This window comes from Vigna unguiculata, chromosome 6 (assembly GCF_037176805.1).
Source record: "Vigna unguiculata cultivar grain cowpea cultivar isolate G323 ecotype 2 chromosome 6, ASM3717680v1, whole genome shotgun sequence".
NCBI lineage: Eukaryota > Viridiplantae > Streptophyta > Magnoliopsida > Fabales > Fabaceae > Vigna > Vigna unguiculata.
Window position 1 is genome coordinate 5,232,280 of NC_140797.1, and position 18,492 is coordinate 5,250,771.

The 18,492-nt window shown below is 34.8% G+C and overlaps 2 protein-coding genes across 4 annotated transcripts; one reads left to right on the top strand and one right to left on the bottom strand.

Moving 5' to 3' along the window:
* Nucleotides 1–1,628: 1,628 nt before the first annotated feature.
* LOC114189260 (zinc finger protein CONSTANS-LIKE 9-like) lies at nucleotides 1,629–3,658 on the top strand. 3 transcript variants are annotated; one of them, XM_028077991.2, is made up of 3 exons: nucleotides 1,629–1,813; nucleotides 2,339–3,174; nucleotides 3,256–3,658. In XM_028077991.2, the coding sequence occupies exons 2-3, from the start codon at nucleotides 2,384–2,386 to the stop codon at nucleotides 3,371–3,373; spliced, it is 909 nt and encodes a 302-aa protein (XP_027933792.1). In that variant the 5' UTR covers nucleotides 1,629–1,813; nucleotides 2,339–2,383; the 3' UTR covers nucleotides 3,374–3,658. The 3 variants fall into 3 exon arrangements, with proteins under 3 accessions (XP_027933792.1, XP_027933791.1, XP_027933790.1); XM_028077990.2 differs by having other exon boundaries at nucleotides 1,659–2,118; XM_028077989.2 differs by having other exon boundaries at nucleotides 1,659–1,985.
* Nucleotides 3,659–8,656: 4,998 nt separating this feature from the next.
* LOC146885428 (uncharacterized) lies at nucleotides 8,657–10,322 on the bottom strand. The gene is made up of 5 exons (XM_085674923.1): nucleotides 10,044–10,322; nucleotides 9,765–9,928; nucleotides 9,113–9,506; nucleotides 8,865–8,959; nucleotides 8,657–8,774 (listed from the first exon to the last, which is right to left on the bottom strand). The coding sequence occupies exons 1-5, from the start codon at nucleotides 10,320–10,322 to the stop codon at nucleotides 8,657–8,659; spliced, it is 1,050 nt and encodes a 349-aa protein (XP_085531049.1).
* Between the last annotated feature and the right edge of the window lie 8,170 nt (nucleotides 10,323–18,492).

Consider the following 18,492-nt stretch of genomic DNA (forward strand, 5'->3'; position numbering starts at 1 on the left):
AACACTAAATCACTTTCTATATTTATTTTAGACTCAATATGTATAAAATAATTTATATTATTTACAAAATTGTCATTGCCTTTTTTCTATACTAGATGGATTTGAACATGTGTAATATGTAAGTATAAGAAAGTAATTTGTACTAGTGTATATTATTTCACATCATATTTCTGTACATATTAAGTTATTATATTATTTATTGGATTCTTGAATGAAATAAGTGAGAGATTCTCCCAAACAAATCATAAAAGTACTTATATAAAATATGAAAGAACCACTTCAAATATCCTTATGAAATTGTTGTTTGCACTTAGAGTTTCCATAATATATATATATATATATATATATATATATATATATATATGTTTAATTAGTTATTTTATCCTAATTTTGGTTTAGTTTTTTCAATTTACTCCTACTTTAAGAATTTTGTTCAATTTGGTCCTAAATTTCGAAAATATCATTCAATTAAATTCTTTTACTTAACTCCGTTAAAATTGATAACATAGCAGTGTATACGTGTCACTTTACCAATGACGTGATGCACTGCATAGTAACATGGTCGTTTATTTACTGTGACTTGGACTGTGGTGTTTAATTGAATGTGATTTAGGTTTTCGAATTGGGAGAAATTGGGAATAATTGAAACTGGATAAGGGTTCACTTATGGGAGAAAAATTGGGTAGGGTTCGTTGTTGGAAGAAAAATTTAGTTACTTAGTTTGTCTTTGTAATTCATAATCTGCTTTATCCAGCAAAGCTAAACGTCAAGAATACATTATAGAGCGCACCTAAAATGATAACAAATAAAATCATGTTGCAGCATAGTCCTTCAAGGGATTCTCATGATGGAGACAAGTCATCTTGAATGCTGGTTATGCTAATATCGAATAGTCCAATGGAGCCTCCTTCACACTATTCGTTTAGGCGCTATTCTATGGACCCTTTTGCAAGTCGTTTTTTCTGAGATTTTCATATCATCTTTTGGAAGGAACAACAACGACCCTACCCATTTTTTCTTCCACCAACAAACCCTTATCCAGTCTCAATTATTCCCAATTTCCCCCAATTCAGAAACCTAAATCGCATTCAATTAAACACCACAGTCCAAGTGATAATAAATAAATGGTCACGTCAGTGTATAATGTACCACGTCATTGAAAAAATAACACGTATACACTGTTTTGTTATCAATTTTAACAGAATTAAATAAAAAAATTTAATTGAATAATATTTTCAAAATTTAGGATCAAATTAAATAAAAATTTTAAAATAGGATCAAATTGAAAAAATTAAATGAAAATTAAAATCGAATGACTATTTAAACCCTATATATAGGTTATTGTTTTATTAGTTGTAATTGTGGAAATAAATCTATGAAGTTTCTTTACATTCAAAATGAAAAGAAATCCATGGAAGAGTCGGAGACCCACAAGCAGATTGAGAGGGGGAAGGAGAGAAAAATATAATAATGATAATAATAATTGTTTTATTTATTAATTATAGTTTGCAATGGGAGAGAAAGGAAAAAGGGAAAGGCCAACCTTTTCCTTTCATTGAGAAAAGGACATGGCCCCACTTGCATTGTATATTTTTTTCCTCTTTTGTTTGAACTTTTTATCACCTTTGCTTATGTCACATTAGCTACACACTCTCTCTCACACACACACCATTTGCATTATTCTTCTTTTCTTTTCATATCTCATCTACATTTATCCATCTTCTATCTTCCTATTCCTTTCTATCTCAACTTCTCAACACAACACACGGCAGAGCAGAAGACAGAAGAGGGGAGAGAGAAAGACACACAAAAAGTAAGAGAGAGAAAGGGCCTGTTGTTCTCTTCAAAAAGTTCGCTGCTTCTAGTTCCAGCACTCTTTCTTTGCTTTTAAGTTTTGCAGAGATATAAAAAAATATTTTTTTTTGAAAAAGCAACACCCTTTTTTTGCTTACTGATCTTGTTCTCTTTGTCTTCCTTGCCATCAGGTAATTTTCTTCACTTCTGCTTTCTCGTATAGTATAGCGTGAAAACCCACGTTTTTGTCTGTGAATTTTTTTTAAAGTTCATGTTTTTCTTGGGATTAAGGCAGTGAAAGACGTTGAGAATTTGAAGAGACTGGTAATTTTTTTAGTATGTTGTGATTCGTTATTTGATTCTCCTTTTGATTTTTTGTTTATTTGGGTATAAGATTCTGTGTCAGTTGATTCATGTTTGTGGAATTTTTGTTGTTTATTGGTATTATTTTGAAAGAAAGAGTTTGTATTGTATGATTTTGTTGTGATGAAGGTGAAGATATTTTGTTGGAATTAATTTTTCCTAATGGGTTGTGCATGTTCAGATTGATCTATTGTGAGAGGGGGAAGAGGAAAAAGTGTAAAGATAGATGGGTTATATATGTGATTTTTGTGGAGAGCAGAGATCCATGGTGTACTGCCGTTCTGATGCTGCGTGCTTATGTTTGTCTTGTGATCGGAGTGTGCATTCTGCTAATGCCCTTTCCAGGCGTCATTCACGAACCCTTTTGTGCGAGAGATGCAATTCACAAGCTGCCTTTGTGAGGTGTGTTGAGGAGAAAATTTCAGTGTGTCAGAATTGTGATTGGTTGGGTGACGGAGTGTCTACATCTTGGACACATAAGAGACAGGGAATCAGTTGCTACTCCGGCTGCCCTTCAGCCGCGGAACTGTCTTCAATATGGTCATTTGTGTTGGATATCCCTTCCATCAGGGAGTGTACTACATGCGAGCAAGAACTAGGCTTAATGAGTATTAATGAGAACAGCGAGAGTGTTGGAGTTGCTACCAATGAAAAATGCCCTGCATTATGTTGTGAAGATTTTGACATGGATGAAGTGGATCTAAATATTGAGAAGTATGAAGAACTTTTTGGTTCCGAAGAGCTATTTGAAAACGGCGGAATTGATAGTTTGTTTGGGACAAAGGACATGTCTGCCGAGGTGAATGCTTGCAGCAACGCAGCATCTGCAGATTCGATTTTGAGTACTAAAACGGAACCGATTGTTTGTTTTTCTGGGATTACCGGAGACTATCAAGACTGCGGGGCTTCTTCTTCCATGGTTTTGATGGGAGAACATCCTTGTCCTGACAATTCCCTACACTCTGCCAACCGCACCAATGCTGTCTTGCGTTACAAGGAAAAGAAGAAGGCGCGAAAGTAAGTCATCCACTGCCTCAATTTCCTTTCCTCTGCTTTCTTTTCTTTCAAGGATTTCTTTCAATCCACCTCTTTTTTTAGGTTCGATAAACAAGTTCGGTATGCCTCTCGCAAGGCCAGGGCCGACGTCAGAAGGCGTGTCAAGGGCCGCTTTGTGAAAGCCGACTATGACCCTTTGACCACAACCAGAAGCTGCTGAGATTACAACTTTTAACCATGCATTCTTTCTCCCTCACCCTTCTAACCATACTTCAATCTTTCTGATTTCATCATGTAAAGTGCCTCGGTTCAACATTGTAAATTCTATTATCTCTCTTCTTCTTGCCTTTCACATCTATACCACACAATTTAGATGTATAATTTTTCTCAACTCTTTTCATGTAAATACACAATATTTGTATATTCAATGTCCCATGTATATAGACTAGGATACTACGCAGCTTATATTCTATTCAACGTCTACCAATACACCATTTCTGTCTCACTTCCTATTCCACAACTTTCTTTAATGTATGCTCAATTAATTTTGGTCTTTTTCTCATTTATCTGCTCGGGGAATGTTCATGCTCAAGTTTATTCAAACAAAATCTAGACAATAATAAACTTTTAGAGTCGGACATTGTGTTATTGTTTAATGTACTTTAATGTTCTTTTGTTTTCGATCCGATTTCAAAGAAATCTAAAAAATTAACAAAAGTAAGAGTTGTTTTCCGTTTTTTTTCCCTAATATTCTCTAAATGCAAAGGAAAACAACTTGAAACTAAAATGACATTTTTATAATTCAAAAGTGAAAAAATTAAAAGTACAAGTAGATGTAACATTTTATATACAATACATCTAGCCATATGACGTGTATTTCTTTACCACACCTTTCAAATCGAGATGAAATGATTTTTTTTTTCTGAAGAAAGTAAAGAAAGTTTTCCTATAATATAAATTCTTAAAAAATAATAAATAATTTTGTTAAAATAAAAAATTTAAATAATTATATATTCCACCACGTTCCTTCCTGTCTATTCTTTCGGCTTGATTTTGCTCTATTTCACTTTTTAATTCCTTTTTGTTGAACTAGGTTAATCTTATTAAAATTAATAAAAGAATTTGTACGTTACCTAATAATATTGTTGACACCTTCCAACAATAAGTAGCACAACTTTTCTGGCAAGATTTTAATTCTTTTAATGGAATGGGAATTAAGGAGTGATTTATTTGTACAAACTTCTTCACTGACATTTCTACTAAAAAAATGAAATGAGTTTTAGGATAAATTAAACCAATTTGCACAAGTTTTTCTATGAAAAATTAAAAGAAAAGGAAAAAAAAAGAAAATGATTGACTTATTTATAATTGAATATTAATTTATGTATAAGTTAACTTGTAAAAGTTTTCTCACATATATATTTTTCAATTTATTCCCGAACTAATTTTAACTTTTAAAGAAATTAATTTCGTTTCTCTTTTTTTCTTCCATACTTTATCTCTTAAAAGTCTTTACGGAGAAAATCAACTAGACATAGTAACTTTTATTTTATGCATAAGTTTATTTATTTATTTATTTATAATTTCTTTCGGCCCAACCAGAATAAGATTGGATCAGAACCATAAAAGCTAATAAGCTTTTTGCTTCTTGCACCCTTAATTATACTCAGCACCTTTGTAAATTCAAAATTTTCAAATTTGTCCTATAGACTATACAAAACTGTTGAAAATATTTACTTGATAACTTTTTTTATTTAAATTAGTTTTTTAAGAAATGATTCAGTTTTAGAAATTAATTATTATTTTAGATTAAGATTGAGATATTGTAAATATTTTATATTTGATATTTTATTATATTTTGCTTATATGTATAGGATACATCAATAAAATACAACAACAAATCCTTCCATATAACATACCTCTTATATATTTCATACCTCTCATATTTCCAAATACCCTAAAATTCACAATAGTGGTATTAGCGTCATTGTTCTTACGACCTCTAGAATGGAAGAAAATATTTTACAAGTCGTTATTCCACCCTTTGATGATGAAAGTTATGATATATGGGCTGTAAGAATGCAAACTTATTTAGAGGACTAGATTTATAGGAAGTCGTGGAGGGAGATGATGTTCTCTTGTCTGAAAATCCCACCATGGCTCAAATAAAAATGCACAAGAAAAAAAAAAGACAAGAAAGGCAAAGGCAAAGTTAAACAAATTGTTGGGTATTGTCTATAAGATAAAATTGTTGGAAAATGAGCTTCTAGATTCCAGACTCGTTGAGAAAGGTTTTGGGATGGTGTCAGAGAGATATGAAACATTTATGACTTCCTTGAAAAACACAAAAGATTTGTCTATTATCACTTTGACAAAGGTGATACATGCCTTACAAGTACAAGAATAACAAAGATTAATGAGAGGAGATCATGCGATTGAAGGTGTTTTTCTTCACATGGAAGAGAAGGTTTTCATAGTAAAAAAATCACAAAAAGAGTAAATACAACGACACACAAGTTTTTCCATCTTGTCCCTGTTTCAAGAAAACAGGTCATCAACCCAAATTGTGTTGGTGAAGACCAAATGTAAAATGTCACAAATGCGGTCAAGTGGGACATGTGGAAAAGGTATACAAATCTCAAGATCTTCAAGAAAATGTCAAGATTGTAGAACAATGAATAAGAGGAGAAACTATTTTTTACAACATCATGTCACAACCAACAAATCTAGATGGTGGTTGTAGAAACCACATGACTCATGATCGAGAAAATTTTAAGGAGCTCAACAAATTAGATATTTTTAAAGTAAGAATTGAGAATGGAGAACAACTTGTTACGAAAGATACAATAACAATTCTAAAGTAAGAATCAGTTATGTGACTAAAATCCTGAATTAGACCTTTTAGTTAAATATTTTATTAAATACAATGCTTTACCTTATCGTTTGTTGTTCTTAAATTCATGGGACAAGAATTATTTGTTACTAATAATAATAACACCAATGAAACCATGCATACGTAAGGATAGTTTTTTTTTTATAAAATTTATATTAAAAAGATTAATATAATTATTGTTATATATAAATAAATAAGTTATTTATATAATTATATTTAAGTATTATAATTATAATATTTAAATAAAGAGTATAATTATAATAAAGTGAGGTGTGTGATTAGTGAAAGTGCAGGTATTGAAAGTAAATAAACATGAAAACAAAAAAATGCAAAGGGTTGGGGGTTATTAGACAGGCGAGTGCATGAAGAAATATGAAACAAACAACCCAATGGTAGAACCAAAGTAAAGAGGGGTGTGAAGATGGACTATAAGGGTGCAGAAAGGATGTTCCAAACCCTAAATCCAATTATATTCACCTTTGCAAAAGGGAGTTTCTCCATACACCTCTAACCCCTTCTTCTATACATCCAATTTTATTTTTTTTTCAAATTTTCAACTAGTTAGTTGAGTATCAAGTGTTAGAATTAATTAATCTTCTCCCTCTTCTCTCCTTATTTAATGCTTGATACCCACCTAACCCCACACCTTCCTATTGTTTGGCCATGTTACGGGTATCACCATCTCTTATAGATTTTAATTTTTATGCTATATATGACCACTAATTTCGAAATACGGTATACAAACAGATTTCAGAATTCCCTCCACTTCACCTCTCTCTATCAAGCGCGTGAAACAATGGTATTCAAAAGGTCTAATATTTTTCTGGCTTTTGGGAATGTGAGATGAACGAATTGCTTATCATCTCTGTCTGTTGTGTGCGTCTCTGTTTCTTTTCCTTTTCTGCTCCTTTGTTCTTTTTAACCAAATGGCAGTTTGAATGAAGTTATATTTGTAAAAAACAGATAATTATTGATGAATGAAGGAGAACTAGGGTCAACAAAGGAGTTGGGTCATTGGGTCCAGCCCATTCTGAAAACAAATATAAAAACAAATATTCAAGCATAAATTGATTTTCTATTACATATTTACACTTTTCTCCATTCTTACTTTGCTTATTTATCTCTAAAATTTAACTCAAAATATATGTTACTTATCCAGACGAAATAAAGGATTAATAATAATAATAATATAAATAGTAATAATAACAGCAGATGTTTTTCTCTGTAATACTGCCCATCAAACAAACAAAAATAGAAAGAGTAATAAAAAAATATTGCAAGTAGTTGAAAATAATTAAAAGCCTCAAATTTAAAACTAAATAATAATATATTTGAATAAATAAGTTTAGTATTTTTATAGGTAAATGTTATAATTATATATAGTAAGTATGTTATTAATAATCAATATATAAGTATATAAATATAAAAAATATATAATTGTTATTATATTTAAATAAATAAATTTTAAATATATATATATATATATATATATATATATATAAATTTTTTTTCTTTACTTTATATTTTTTTTTGAAAAATAATATGTTTGAAAATAATATATTTGCGTAAATGAGTATAATTGTACGTAGTATATAGGTTTGTTATTGAAATAAATTTTGAATTATATAAAAAAGTTTAGATAATTAAAAATTAGACTATATTATTATAAATTTTGACTTATCATTTTTGTTAGCAAAATAATAAAAAAACAAATGTAATTGATATTCATTTATAAATTTGACGTTTTTTTGGACTTCAATAAAATAAATACAAATTAATTATCGTTTTTTGAGTTGACCAAGTATTATTAATATATTATTGCTGCAAGAACTTTATATTATTATTATTTAATAATATATAATTATAACATTTAATTTCTACTGTTAATTGATTGTATATTAATAATACATAAATATTAATAATATTTATATAATTCTAATTCATATTTTTTTTTTAAATAAATACTTTTAATATATGATTATATCATGATTAAAATCCATAATAAAGGTTTTTCGAAATTTTGGGTACATATTCTTTTAATATATACATAATATTCTAAATTTGTTTAATAAAGAAGAATTACAAAGAATTTGCAAAGAAAAAATCAATGAAGGAGCAGATAATCTATTTACCATCTGGACAGAACTTAAATACATGAAGATAATTATATTATATGATTACGAACATGGTTATCAAATGATCTAATATCACTCTCATCAAAACATTGGAATAAGTAAAAGAAATATCTTTACGAGAATTCTATGATTCTAAGGAATTAAAATACATAACTTAAAAACAAGACATCAAATCACTCTTTCCTCGTGAAATTAAACACAGATCACCCGAGGTTTAAAGACCTCCAACATAACAGCAACATTACCTTCACGCTAACACCAACAATGAGGCTTCGTTTGAGCGGTTGAGGGAAGCACAATCCCACCTTCACTTTTCTCCGCATCCTTAACTTTTATCAGTACTTTGTCACCCACACAACCAATTGAAGACCTATATAATGTAAACCCTAAAAAACAAATCCACTCATCATGTCGGAGATGTTTTACCTGTAACTCAAACACATCATCACCTATTTTAAACTAAATCACATAATGATCATGTTTCGGAAGCAAATTTTCGCTTGTTAGAATGGCCTGTGATAGTATGATACTTAGATTCATCTATGTCACTTAATCTTCCATAACTTTTTTCATAACTCTGTATAAGCTCAAACCTACAAAAAGATAGATCAAAAATTAATGCAACCACACTCAACTAACTAATATAAAATTCAACGAACACATTATTATTATTATTTAAATACCAATATGCAATACACTGAAACGGTGCATATTTTGCGTAAATTTCTTCGACAATCTTATCAAGTGGTTTACTTTTACATACGAAGATCCCATGCACCTAAAAGAATAGGAATAATAGACAAAATATTTGTTAACCATACAAATTATATCATTCATATAATACAATTATTTATAAAATTAGTCATAAAATATATTCAATGATTTTGATGTTAATTAACGAATTAGATAATGCATAAAGTTTAGAAACAACCTCCTGCAGGTGTCTTCTTGTTTCTGAATCTGCAGGAACTTTTTCATACTTTCCCATACACATTAGGGTTGTTGCAGTCGAAAATGGGCCAAACCCTTTCAACTTAATTAATCTAGAATGCACAAACCAATTGTTTTCATTTTCAAACTTCTCTAGCATAGAACTTTTCTCCACCTTCTGAGCCAATTTGATAATATAACTTACTCTCATTCCTAACTTACCGTGCTTCTTCATATTAGTTTCTCCAATTTCCAAAACTTCCTTTGAATTAGGAAAATTTTCTATTTCATTGTTTTGCAGATTAGTTTTTCCTAATGGTTTTTTTCTAGTTGAACGAGTGAATAACAATTGAAGCTCACATAGAGATTTAGCCATATCTAGAGTTCGCTGCCACCTGTTATTACAAGCAAAATCAATTAGTCTAATATGTTAGTTAAAATGATAAAATAAACATAATTTTGAAATAGAAATTTCTATTTCAAAACTCTTCGAATACATCAGTAAGTTAGAAATAATTGAAACACATTTTTTAAATTAAAAGATATCATATAAACACTTTTTAAAATTTAATGAAACAAGATACCCTAAAAAAATCATTACATTAACGTAACATTAATTAGTCATGCATTTATATTAATTAACTACAACTTACGTGGTGTGACAGAGAAGTAAAGACTTAACACTGTCTTCAAAAATAGAAGGAGAACGAAATATCCTTCCAAAACCTTCTTTTTTGGCATGGGAATAAAGTTCTTGAAACTCAGTCACCATTTTCTCATCTTCATCGGTTAATCTTAGCATCCGTGATACTTGTGCCTAATAAACCAAAATCATAAAATAATCTCCATTCGAATTATTACATAAGCAAAAATGAAATTGGAACTAAACAAAGATGCTTAAAATTCAAAAAACAAAGAACTTTGAGATATACCAATATTATTTGTTTGTCTTCTAAGGAAAGAACTTCCATATCATGAACATAAATATGAATATTAGGTTGTCCAGAAGGATGAGAGATGGTGACCATCACACTCTTACATTGATCCATCAGCCTTAAAGGACGTTGCAGAGATTTTGTTGATGAAATCCACTTGTTTGGAGCCATCATAAAAAATCCGTGGTTGCAAATCGCTTTTTCAAAATTGAAAGTTTTGTATTTTTCCACGGGTAAATATAAGAAGCATTTTGGTCCCGAGGATCCTGTTTTCATTTTTCATCTAAGAAAAAAATCAAACAGTTAAAATAATAAAATATATTTTACACAAACAAAGAACAATAACAACAAGAAAAATCAATAAAATTTTCAAATATCAAACGTTTCTAATAAAACAAGCTAACTCTGCACTCACTTCAAACCGAAATGGAGCCTTAGCAGCCCTCATTGCAATTACTCTATACCATGCTTATATTAGTCCTAAAAATTTTACACGTTTAGATAAGATTGATATCATGCAATTGGGCGTAGATATGCCTACATTGGCTTTCTCCAAATTGAAAAGATTTTTAATTTATCCAAAAAAGGATGAACCTAAACTAGGCCCGTGCATTCCATCAACAACCAAAACGTTAATCAATCAAGAATTACGTAATTTGTCAATCAAGTTTCAGGATTCAATTTCTTTCTCTCATCTCAGTTTTCAAATTAAATTAATTGAACTAATGAATCCAAAATTACCTAACAACAAAGCTCATGCTCAATAAAAAAGATGATATAAGAGGTTCATGCAAAGCTCAAATTGATTTAAACCCAAACAAATTAAACTCCTCATCAAAACAAATTACAGTTTCTTCACTAATCCAACCCCACATTAAAATAATCCCGCAAACCACACTATTTTACCGGCCTTGTAACTCCCGGTCTCAACTCAAATGCCTTAACTCTAACAATAATTACCAATACAACATTAATCCGCATACATGACAACTTAATCACGATTTCGCAAGACCGAAAACACATTTGTTCAAACAAACTCTTACACCATACACAATACCCATAATCAAACTCAGTAATGAAACCCAAAACTCATTCACAGACATATTACCATATCTAATCGAACATTCAAACCTCACTCTCTCAAACAAATTCAAGCATCACAATAATAAATCAAAATAAGAACCGAATAATCCAAAATATTACATTCATTGAGCCATTCTCGATCAAAAGTACCCTCTCAAAAACCAAAATCAAGAACACACATTCAAAATCATATTAAAAAATTGTAGAGGAATATGTGAACTTATCCAATACCAATCAGAAGGTAGGGTTCAGAGTGAGGTGACTGGTTTTCCAAGGCTAGGAAACGGCAACGGTCACCGTAGGTGACGCTGTGGCAGAGATGTGCGGCGGTTCAGGGATGATCGAAAGTCCTGTCCAACGAGGGTATGGCGCGGAAACTGGTGGCCCCGGTGGATGAGTGAAGGAGGTGAGTGGCGGCAGCTACTGCGGAGAGTTCCGAGGGTGAAAATGAAAGCCTGGTCCAACGAGGGTCTAGCCGCAGTGAGCCAGAGCAAGGGAGTGGGATGATGGTGGGGAACTGAAACTGTGCGTGATTCTGTTGACACTGATGGTGGACGAGGTTCGTTGGAGTCTTACCGGAACCGTGTGGAGGAAGAAACTGCTCTATTTTGGGTTCGTGAACAGAGGAAGATGAATGGGAAAGGGTTTTGATGATTTTTCAGAGAAAGATCAGAAGATAAAGTTTGGAGAAATGGGAAGATAGAAGTGGGATGAAAATGTGATCTATATGGGTCTCTGTTGGTAGCGTAATGGCGTGCCAAATGATGATGAACCCACTGCTCGAGAACGTCAGTATTCTGTTAGAGGAGAAGAATGAGTTGGGCGGGAGAGACAACAAACAAGAGAGGTGACACGTTGCATGCAGGTAGTCCAGAAGGCATTTTAGTGGGATATTCAGGATTTCAAAATAGAATAAATGGGGTGGCAATGCCAAACACTAAAATTTTCCTCAATCTCAGTATTTTTTCAACATATCCAAAACTGAGAAAAAACTCCGGAATCACCGCTGCCTGAATATTTTAGAACGGATATTTAAATCTAATTAATTTTATTTTTTAATTTCTTTTTATTTATTTACATATTTTTTTAATTTCATCTTTTACCTAAAATATTAAAAGAATAGATCAAATTAAAATATAAATAAATATTTTATTTATTATTTAAATACCTAATATATATATATATATATATATATATAAATCCGATTATTATTTGAATTGGTTTTAAAATTCAATTAAGTAAATTCTTAACTCTCAAAATCCGATTAAATAATTATTGAATTGCGATATCCGATTTAAATAGTTACCCGATTTTAAATATATATATATATATATATATATATATATATTATTTTTTATTTTTTTATATAAGATATTAAGAAAAATTAAAAACAAAACAAAAAAAATAAAAAAGTATAATATATATGTATATTTATTTATTGTTTTATTTTTTAATATTTTTTCATAAAATATATTAAAAAATAAAAAAATAATACATATATTAAAGAAAATTAACAATATAAATGAAATTAAAAACTAAAACAAAATATATATATATATATATATATAATAATTTTTGAATTTTTGAATTTCAAAATTTGATTTAAATAGTTTATATATATATATATATATATATATATATATATATATTTTAAATATAGTAATTATTGAATTTCGATTTTCGATAATTATCCTAATCGATCTTAAAATCTAATAATATCTAATTTCAAAATTTGATTTAAATAGTTAATATATATTGTAAGGCTCATTTATTTTATTTTACCCTAATTCTAAAGGGGTTGTCCCAGATTGGTTAGGCCTAGGGCTGGCTTATAAGGAACCAAAAACCCTAACCCCAACTAACACTCTCATTTTTGCCACTTTACAGAAACACAACCACCTTGCCCTCTCAATCTCTCCAACAGTGCTTTGCTAGGGTTTTGAGACTTATTCGATTTCAAAAGAGTTTGACTCTTTCCCCTATCCACGTAAGTATTTTCAATTCGTACTCTTTCCCTTTAGTTGGATTTTCGTGATTCTAGCTAGGGTTCACCATGGTAACCCACTTGGAATCTGTTTCCGCCATTTTTCAGCTCCTCAGATATGTTCTCAAAACTATGGTACTCGTAGCTTAAGTGTCAAGGCTTTCTACTAGCTCTTTCCAGGTAAGGGAAGCTAGGGCTTTGCTGTTTTCAAGATTTAGATGCCTGTTTGATTAATTTTACGTACTGGGTGATTGATATATGTTATGGGTTGCGTGAAAATGTGTTGATTGTACTGTTATGATGATGTGAATCTGTTTTTGCGTGCGAGAGAGTAGTGAGCTCTGCTGAACTCGCCCAGGCGAGCGGGTTGGTCGCTCAAAATGAAAGCTCTCGCTTAAGCGAAGAGCTCTCGCTTGAGTGAGAACAACAACAGCTCACCCTTTCTCTGTTTCGAGGGCTCGCCTAAGCGAAGGTCACTTGCCTGAGCAAGTTGGGCTAGCTTGAGCGAGACCTCGACGTGCTTCTTGTTTGCAGTCTCGCTCAGGCGAGAGCAGGTACCTTGAGCGAGGGGTTCTTCTCAAGCTCTTTAGCTTGAGCGAGATTGGTAGAGTTGAGTGTATATGCGTATGTTTCACATGATTGGTTGATGTGTGCTTTAGATAGTTCAAGTTATGATGCCATATATACTCTATATGTTACATTAGGGCTGGAAGTCAATGTGTTTGGTAGGAGCTTGGTATGATATATTCATGGATAGTATATATATATATATATATATATATATATATATATATATATTGGCATGAGATTGATATGTATGGGAACTCTATGATTGTTTGGTGAAACATGAACATGATATGGGTAGGACGTAATCCCATGACTCTCGTAGTGGGAGCTCATGGTAGTGCCTCATATAATGGGTGTAATCCCATGGACTGTGTGTGGCCTATTTCTTTGTGGTATGGATATGTTTGGCATGCTATATACCTCCATATCCCAAACTTTGTACTCTCTAAATATTTATGTATGCAACGTCTTATTAATTTGAGGTTACCAAATTTTTGGGACGTTACATTTATGGTATCAGAGCGGTCGTTCCTTAGCATCTATGGTCTAGTGTGCCTGCTTAGCCAACGTTGTGTCTTTTGTGTTGCTAGCTAAGTTTCTCATCTAATCAAGTCTGACTATTGTTTTCCTGTGTGCCAGTGACATGGCACCTCCGCATAGGAATCCTCAATCTTCTCAGGGCGACACACCAGATATCGCTAGGGCGATAGAGGCTATGGTGGCCGCCTTAACTCAACAGAGTGCTAATATGATGCAACAACATGAGGTGTCGATGCAGCGCCAGGCAACATCTTTAGAGCAGCAACAATTGGTGATGCAACAGATGGAGGCTACAAGGTTGGCTGTTGAGGACGCCCACAAACAGCACATGGAGGCCCTTTGCCAATTGGAGGAAAACAGGGTCGCTACCCCTACCCACGACCCTGAACCAAGACCTCTCCATTGGAAATGAAGTTTGGAAGACTTCCTCAAGCACCATCTAGTCAAGTTCAATGGAAAGACCAGTCTAGATGTCACAGATTAGTGGCTGAAGGACAGTGAGAGAATATTTGATGCTAAGATTTGCCCCGAGGAGAGTAGGTTGGCCTTCATAGTGTACATGCTCACGAGTGAGGCTGAACACTCACCAGTGCAGTAAGGGCTTTCTGTCCCGGTTATTTTCCACATTTTGCCTCGGGTCTGGAACCGAGGCATATTGGGGCGAGGCCTAAAGGTACACCTTTTGGCCTCGGTTATCACCCGAAGCCATAGACCCAGTTTTATGCCTTGGTTGTTTTAAAACTGGTGCCATATACACAGCTTTCTGCCTCGGGTCAGTTAGGACCGAGGCCATAGGTGATAAATATTTTTTTTTAATTCAAATTTTCGCAGGTCACCAATTTTCACCACAACTTCATATGCATACTCACCCTCTCCGACAACATCCCGTAAAACGCCGCCTGCACGCCCTGTCTCATCGTCACAAGCAAAACCACCTCCGCGTACCTCGCCGCAAGCTCCGCTCCGCCCACTGTCGACGGCGGCGCCAGCCTCAAAACCCTATTGGTAACTCCGTTAAAGGAACCCATGATAATATTAATTAAAACCCAAACAACATTCAAGCAATGGGTCCAAGAATGGATAAAACAGAGAGGAGAAACGGGGTTGAACCTCGAAGGCACCAGCGGCCAATGACTGTTTAGGGCTCAGGTGCAGTCAACCCTCTTTGGTACGCCGTAAACGAGAGTCTCTGCACATTTTGCATCCTTTCTCTCGTTCACGGCGTACCAAAGAGGGTTGACTGCACCTGAGCCCTAAACAGTCATTGGCCGCTGGTGCCTTCGAGGTTCATCGTCCGCATCCCATGGCGAGCTTCCGACGAAACCTGCAACGGCGACGATGCGGACGATGAAGGAGGAAGAAAGGGAAAGTGAAGGAAGGGCTTCGCGGAGAGAGAGAGAGTGTGGAATTGTAGAGGCGCTGGCGCGGGGAGAAGAAGGGTTCGCGAATTTTGAACCCTAAATAAACCCTATGGCTTCGGTTGTTAGAGGAACTAAAGCCATTGACCCCCTTTTGGCACCGGGTCTCCTTGGACCGAGGCCTATACCCCTGACTTCCAGCCACTTTTTGGCTTCAGGTCCTACTGGACCAAGGCCTATACCCCTCTTTGGCACCAGTTTTGAGCGAACCGGGGCCTATACCGCTCTTTGGCTTCGGGTATTTGGAGAACTGGGGTCTAAAACTTGACTCTAATTGCAAAAATGCCACCGCGCCATTATATGCTTCGGTTTCTGGCCAACCGAGGCATATAAGGCGAGGTAAATTGGGAATTCTGCACTAGTGACTGGTGGATCAGTAAGAAGTCCATCATGGAGGAGAGGCAGGAACCAATTACTTGGGATGTCTTTAGGAGAAAGTTTCTCTCCGAGTACTTCCTTGACAGCGTCAAATATGTTAAAGAGGTGGAATTTTTGCAGTTGACTTAAGGGAACAAATCTGTGGCTGAGTATGCAGAAAAGTTCAAACATCTCAGTAATTTCTACACCATGCCACTGGATGAAGAGTGGCGATGCAGAAAATTTGAGAACGACCTCCTAGAGATCTTCGTTTGATGATGGCCCCGCTATCCATCAAGGACTTTGCAGCCTTGGTGGAGAAGGCTAGGGTCATGGAGAAGATGAAGGTAGAGGTGGAAAACCAACACCCACATCAATAGAGGGTAGGAGGACCATCTAGGTTCAGGCATAGGCACGAAGAGAGGAGGAAACCCTATACTAGGCCTCATTCCCAGTCTCAAGGGCCTAAGGAGTCTTCTTCCCAGCAGAGTAAGATTCAATGCTACTAATGTGGGGACTGCACAAGAGGAATGTTTGCCCCCAACATGCAGGCTTCAAGAGATGCAACAATTATGGCAAGGAAAACCACTTTGGCAGGGATTGCCCCATCCTCGCGAGGGCAAGAACACATACCCTAGTTCCGGCCCCAGTCCAGAACCAACAGAGGAGGGGAGGCAAAAGGCCTCAGGCATCGGGCAGAGTGTACACCATGACTGGAGCAGAGGCAGCAGACTCAGGTAACCTCGTCATGGGTCGTTGTGTGATTGCTGGTAAATCTATGTGTGTATTGTATGACTCTGGAGGAAGGGACAACAGTTATACTAGTAGTACACGAGTTTGAGGACGTGTTCCCAGAGGAAGTATCAGGGTTGCCTCCCAGTAGAGAGATGGAGTTCTCAATTAACCTAGTGCTTGGAACCGGTCCGGTGTCGATGGCTCCGGCAGAGTTGGTGGAACTCAAGAGTCAGATTGACGAATTGTTGGGAAAACAATTCATTCGGCCCAGTACTTCACCTTGGGGAGCACCAATGTTATTGGTAAAGAAGAAGGATGAGAGTTCATGCTTGTGTGTGGACTATAGACAGTTGAACAAGGTGACTATAAAGAACAAGTATCCCCTCCCGAGGATAGATGATTTGATGGATCAGTTGCATGGAGCATTGGTATTCTCCAAGATTGATTTGCGGTCGAGATACCAACAGATTTTAGTGAAGGCTGAGGATGTGCAGAAGATGACCTTCAGGTCCCGTTATGGGCACTACGAGTATGTGGTTATGCCTTTTGGTGTGACCAATGCTCCAACAGTGTTTATGAACTACATGAACATGATCTTCAGGCCATTATTGGATAAGTTCGTCGTGGTCTTCATAGACGACATCCTTATCTATTCCAAAACTCAAGAGGAGCATGCCGAGCACTTGAGGCTAATGCTTGGTATTTTGAGGGAGAAACAACTATATGTTAAACTGTCCAAGTGCAAATTCTGGATGGATGATGTGCAATTCTTGGGCCATGTGATATATGCATAGGGCATAACAATGGATCTAGCAAAAGTTGAGGCAGTGGTAAAATGGGAAAGTCCCAAGTCGACAACTGAGATAAGAAGTTTTGTGGGTCTAGCTGGCTACTACAAGAGATTCATAGAGGGATTCTCCAAGATAGTGAAACCTCTAACGCAACTTACTCGGAAGGACCAACCTTTTGTTTGGATGGATAAGTGTGAGGAAAGCTTTCAGGAGCTTAAACAAAGGTTGACGAGTGCTCCAGTGTTAGCAATCCCTGATGTTGGTAAACCCTTTGAGGTTTACTGTGATGCCTCTCACTTAGGGCTTGGTTGTGTGTTGATGCCGGAGAAGAAGGCAGTGGCTTACGCCTCCAGGCAACTTAAGGTACATGAGAGAAACTACCCCACTCATGACCTAGAGTTGACAGCTATAGTATTTGCCTTGAAAATCTAGAGGCACTACCTCTATGGTGCCAAGTTTCGTGTGTTCAACGATCACAAGAGTCTTAAGTATCTATTTGATCAGAAGGAACTGAACATGAGGCAGAGGAGGTGGATGGAATTCCCGAAGGATTACGATTTTAAGCTTTTGTATCAATCAGGGAAAGCGAACGTAGTAGCAGATGTCCTGAGTAGGAAGACAATGCATACTGCACACCTCATGATCAATAAGGTGGAGTTACTAGAGAAATTCAGGGATATGAAGCTACAAGTGGAGTTGGGATCCAAGTTCATTAGATGTAGTACTCTGACTATATCTAGTGACTTCTTGGACTCAGTTAGAGAAAAACAGTTGTTAGATGCCAGTTAGAACAAAGTGAAAGAACAACTGGGGTCAGATGAGGCGAAGGATTTTGCCTTGGGTAATGATGGGATACTACAGTTTTAGGGCAGGGTGTGTGTACCAGATGATTTTGAGGTGAGACGGTTAATCCTTGAGGAAGGCCATAAGAGCCGTCTTAGTTTGCATCTTGGCATGACTAAGATGTATTA

What these genes read in the sequence shown, in the direction of transcription:
- LOC114189260 (XM_028077991.2), top strand. Translation starts at nt 2,384, where the DNA reads ATGGGTTATATATGTGATTTTTGTGGAGAGCAGAGATCCATGGTGTAC. An exon ending in GAAAAGAAGAAGGCGCGAAA is followed by an intron (nt 3,175 to 3,255) that starts GTAAGTCATCCA and finishes CTCTTTTTTTAG; the next exon opens with GTTCGATAAACAAGTTCGGT.
- LOC146885428 (XM_085674923.1), bottom strand. Translation starts at nt 10,322, where the DNA reads ATGAAAACAGGATCCTCGGGACCAAAATGCTTCTTATATTTACCCGTG. An exon ending in AAGACAAACAAATAATATTG is followed by an intron (nt 9,929 to 10,043) that starts GTATATCTCAAA and finishes TTGGTTTATTAG; the next exon opens with GCACAAGTATCACGGATGCT. An exon ending in TTACTTCTCTGTCACACCAC is followed by an intron (nt 9,507 to 9,764) that starts GTAAGTTGTAGT and finishes TTGTAATAACAG; the next exon opens with GTGGCAGCGAACTCTAGATA.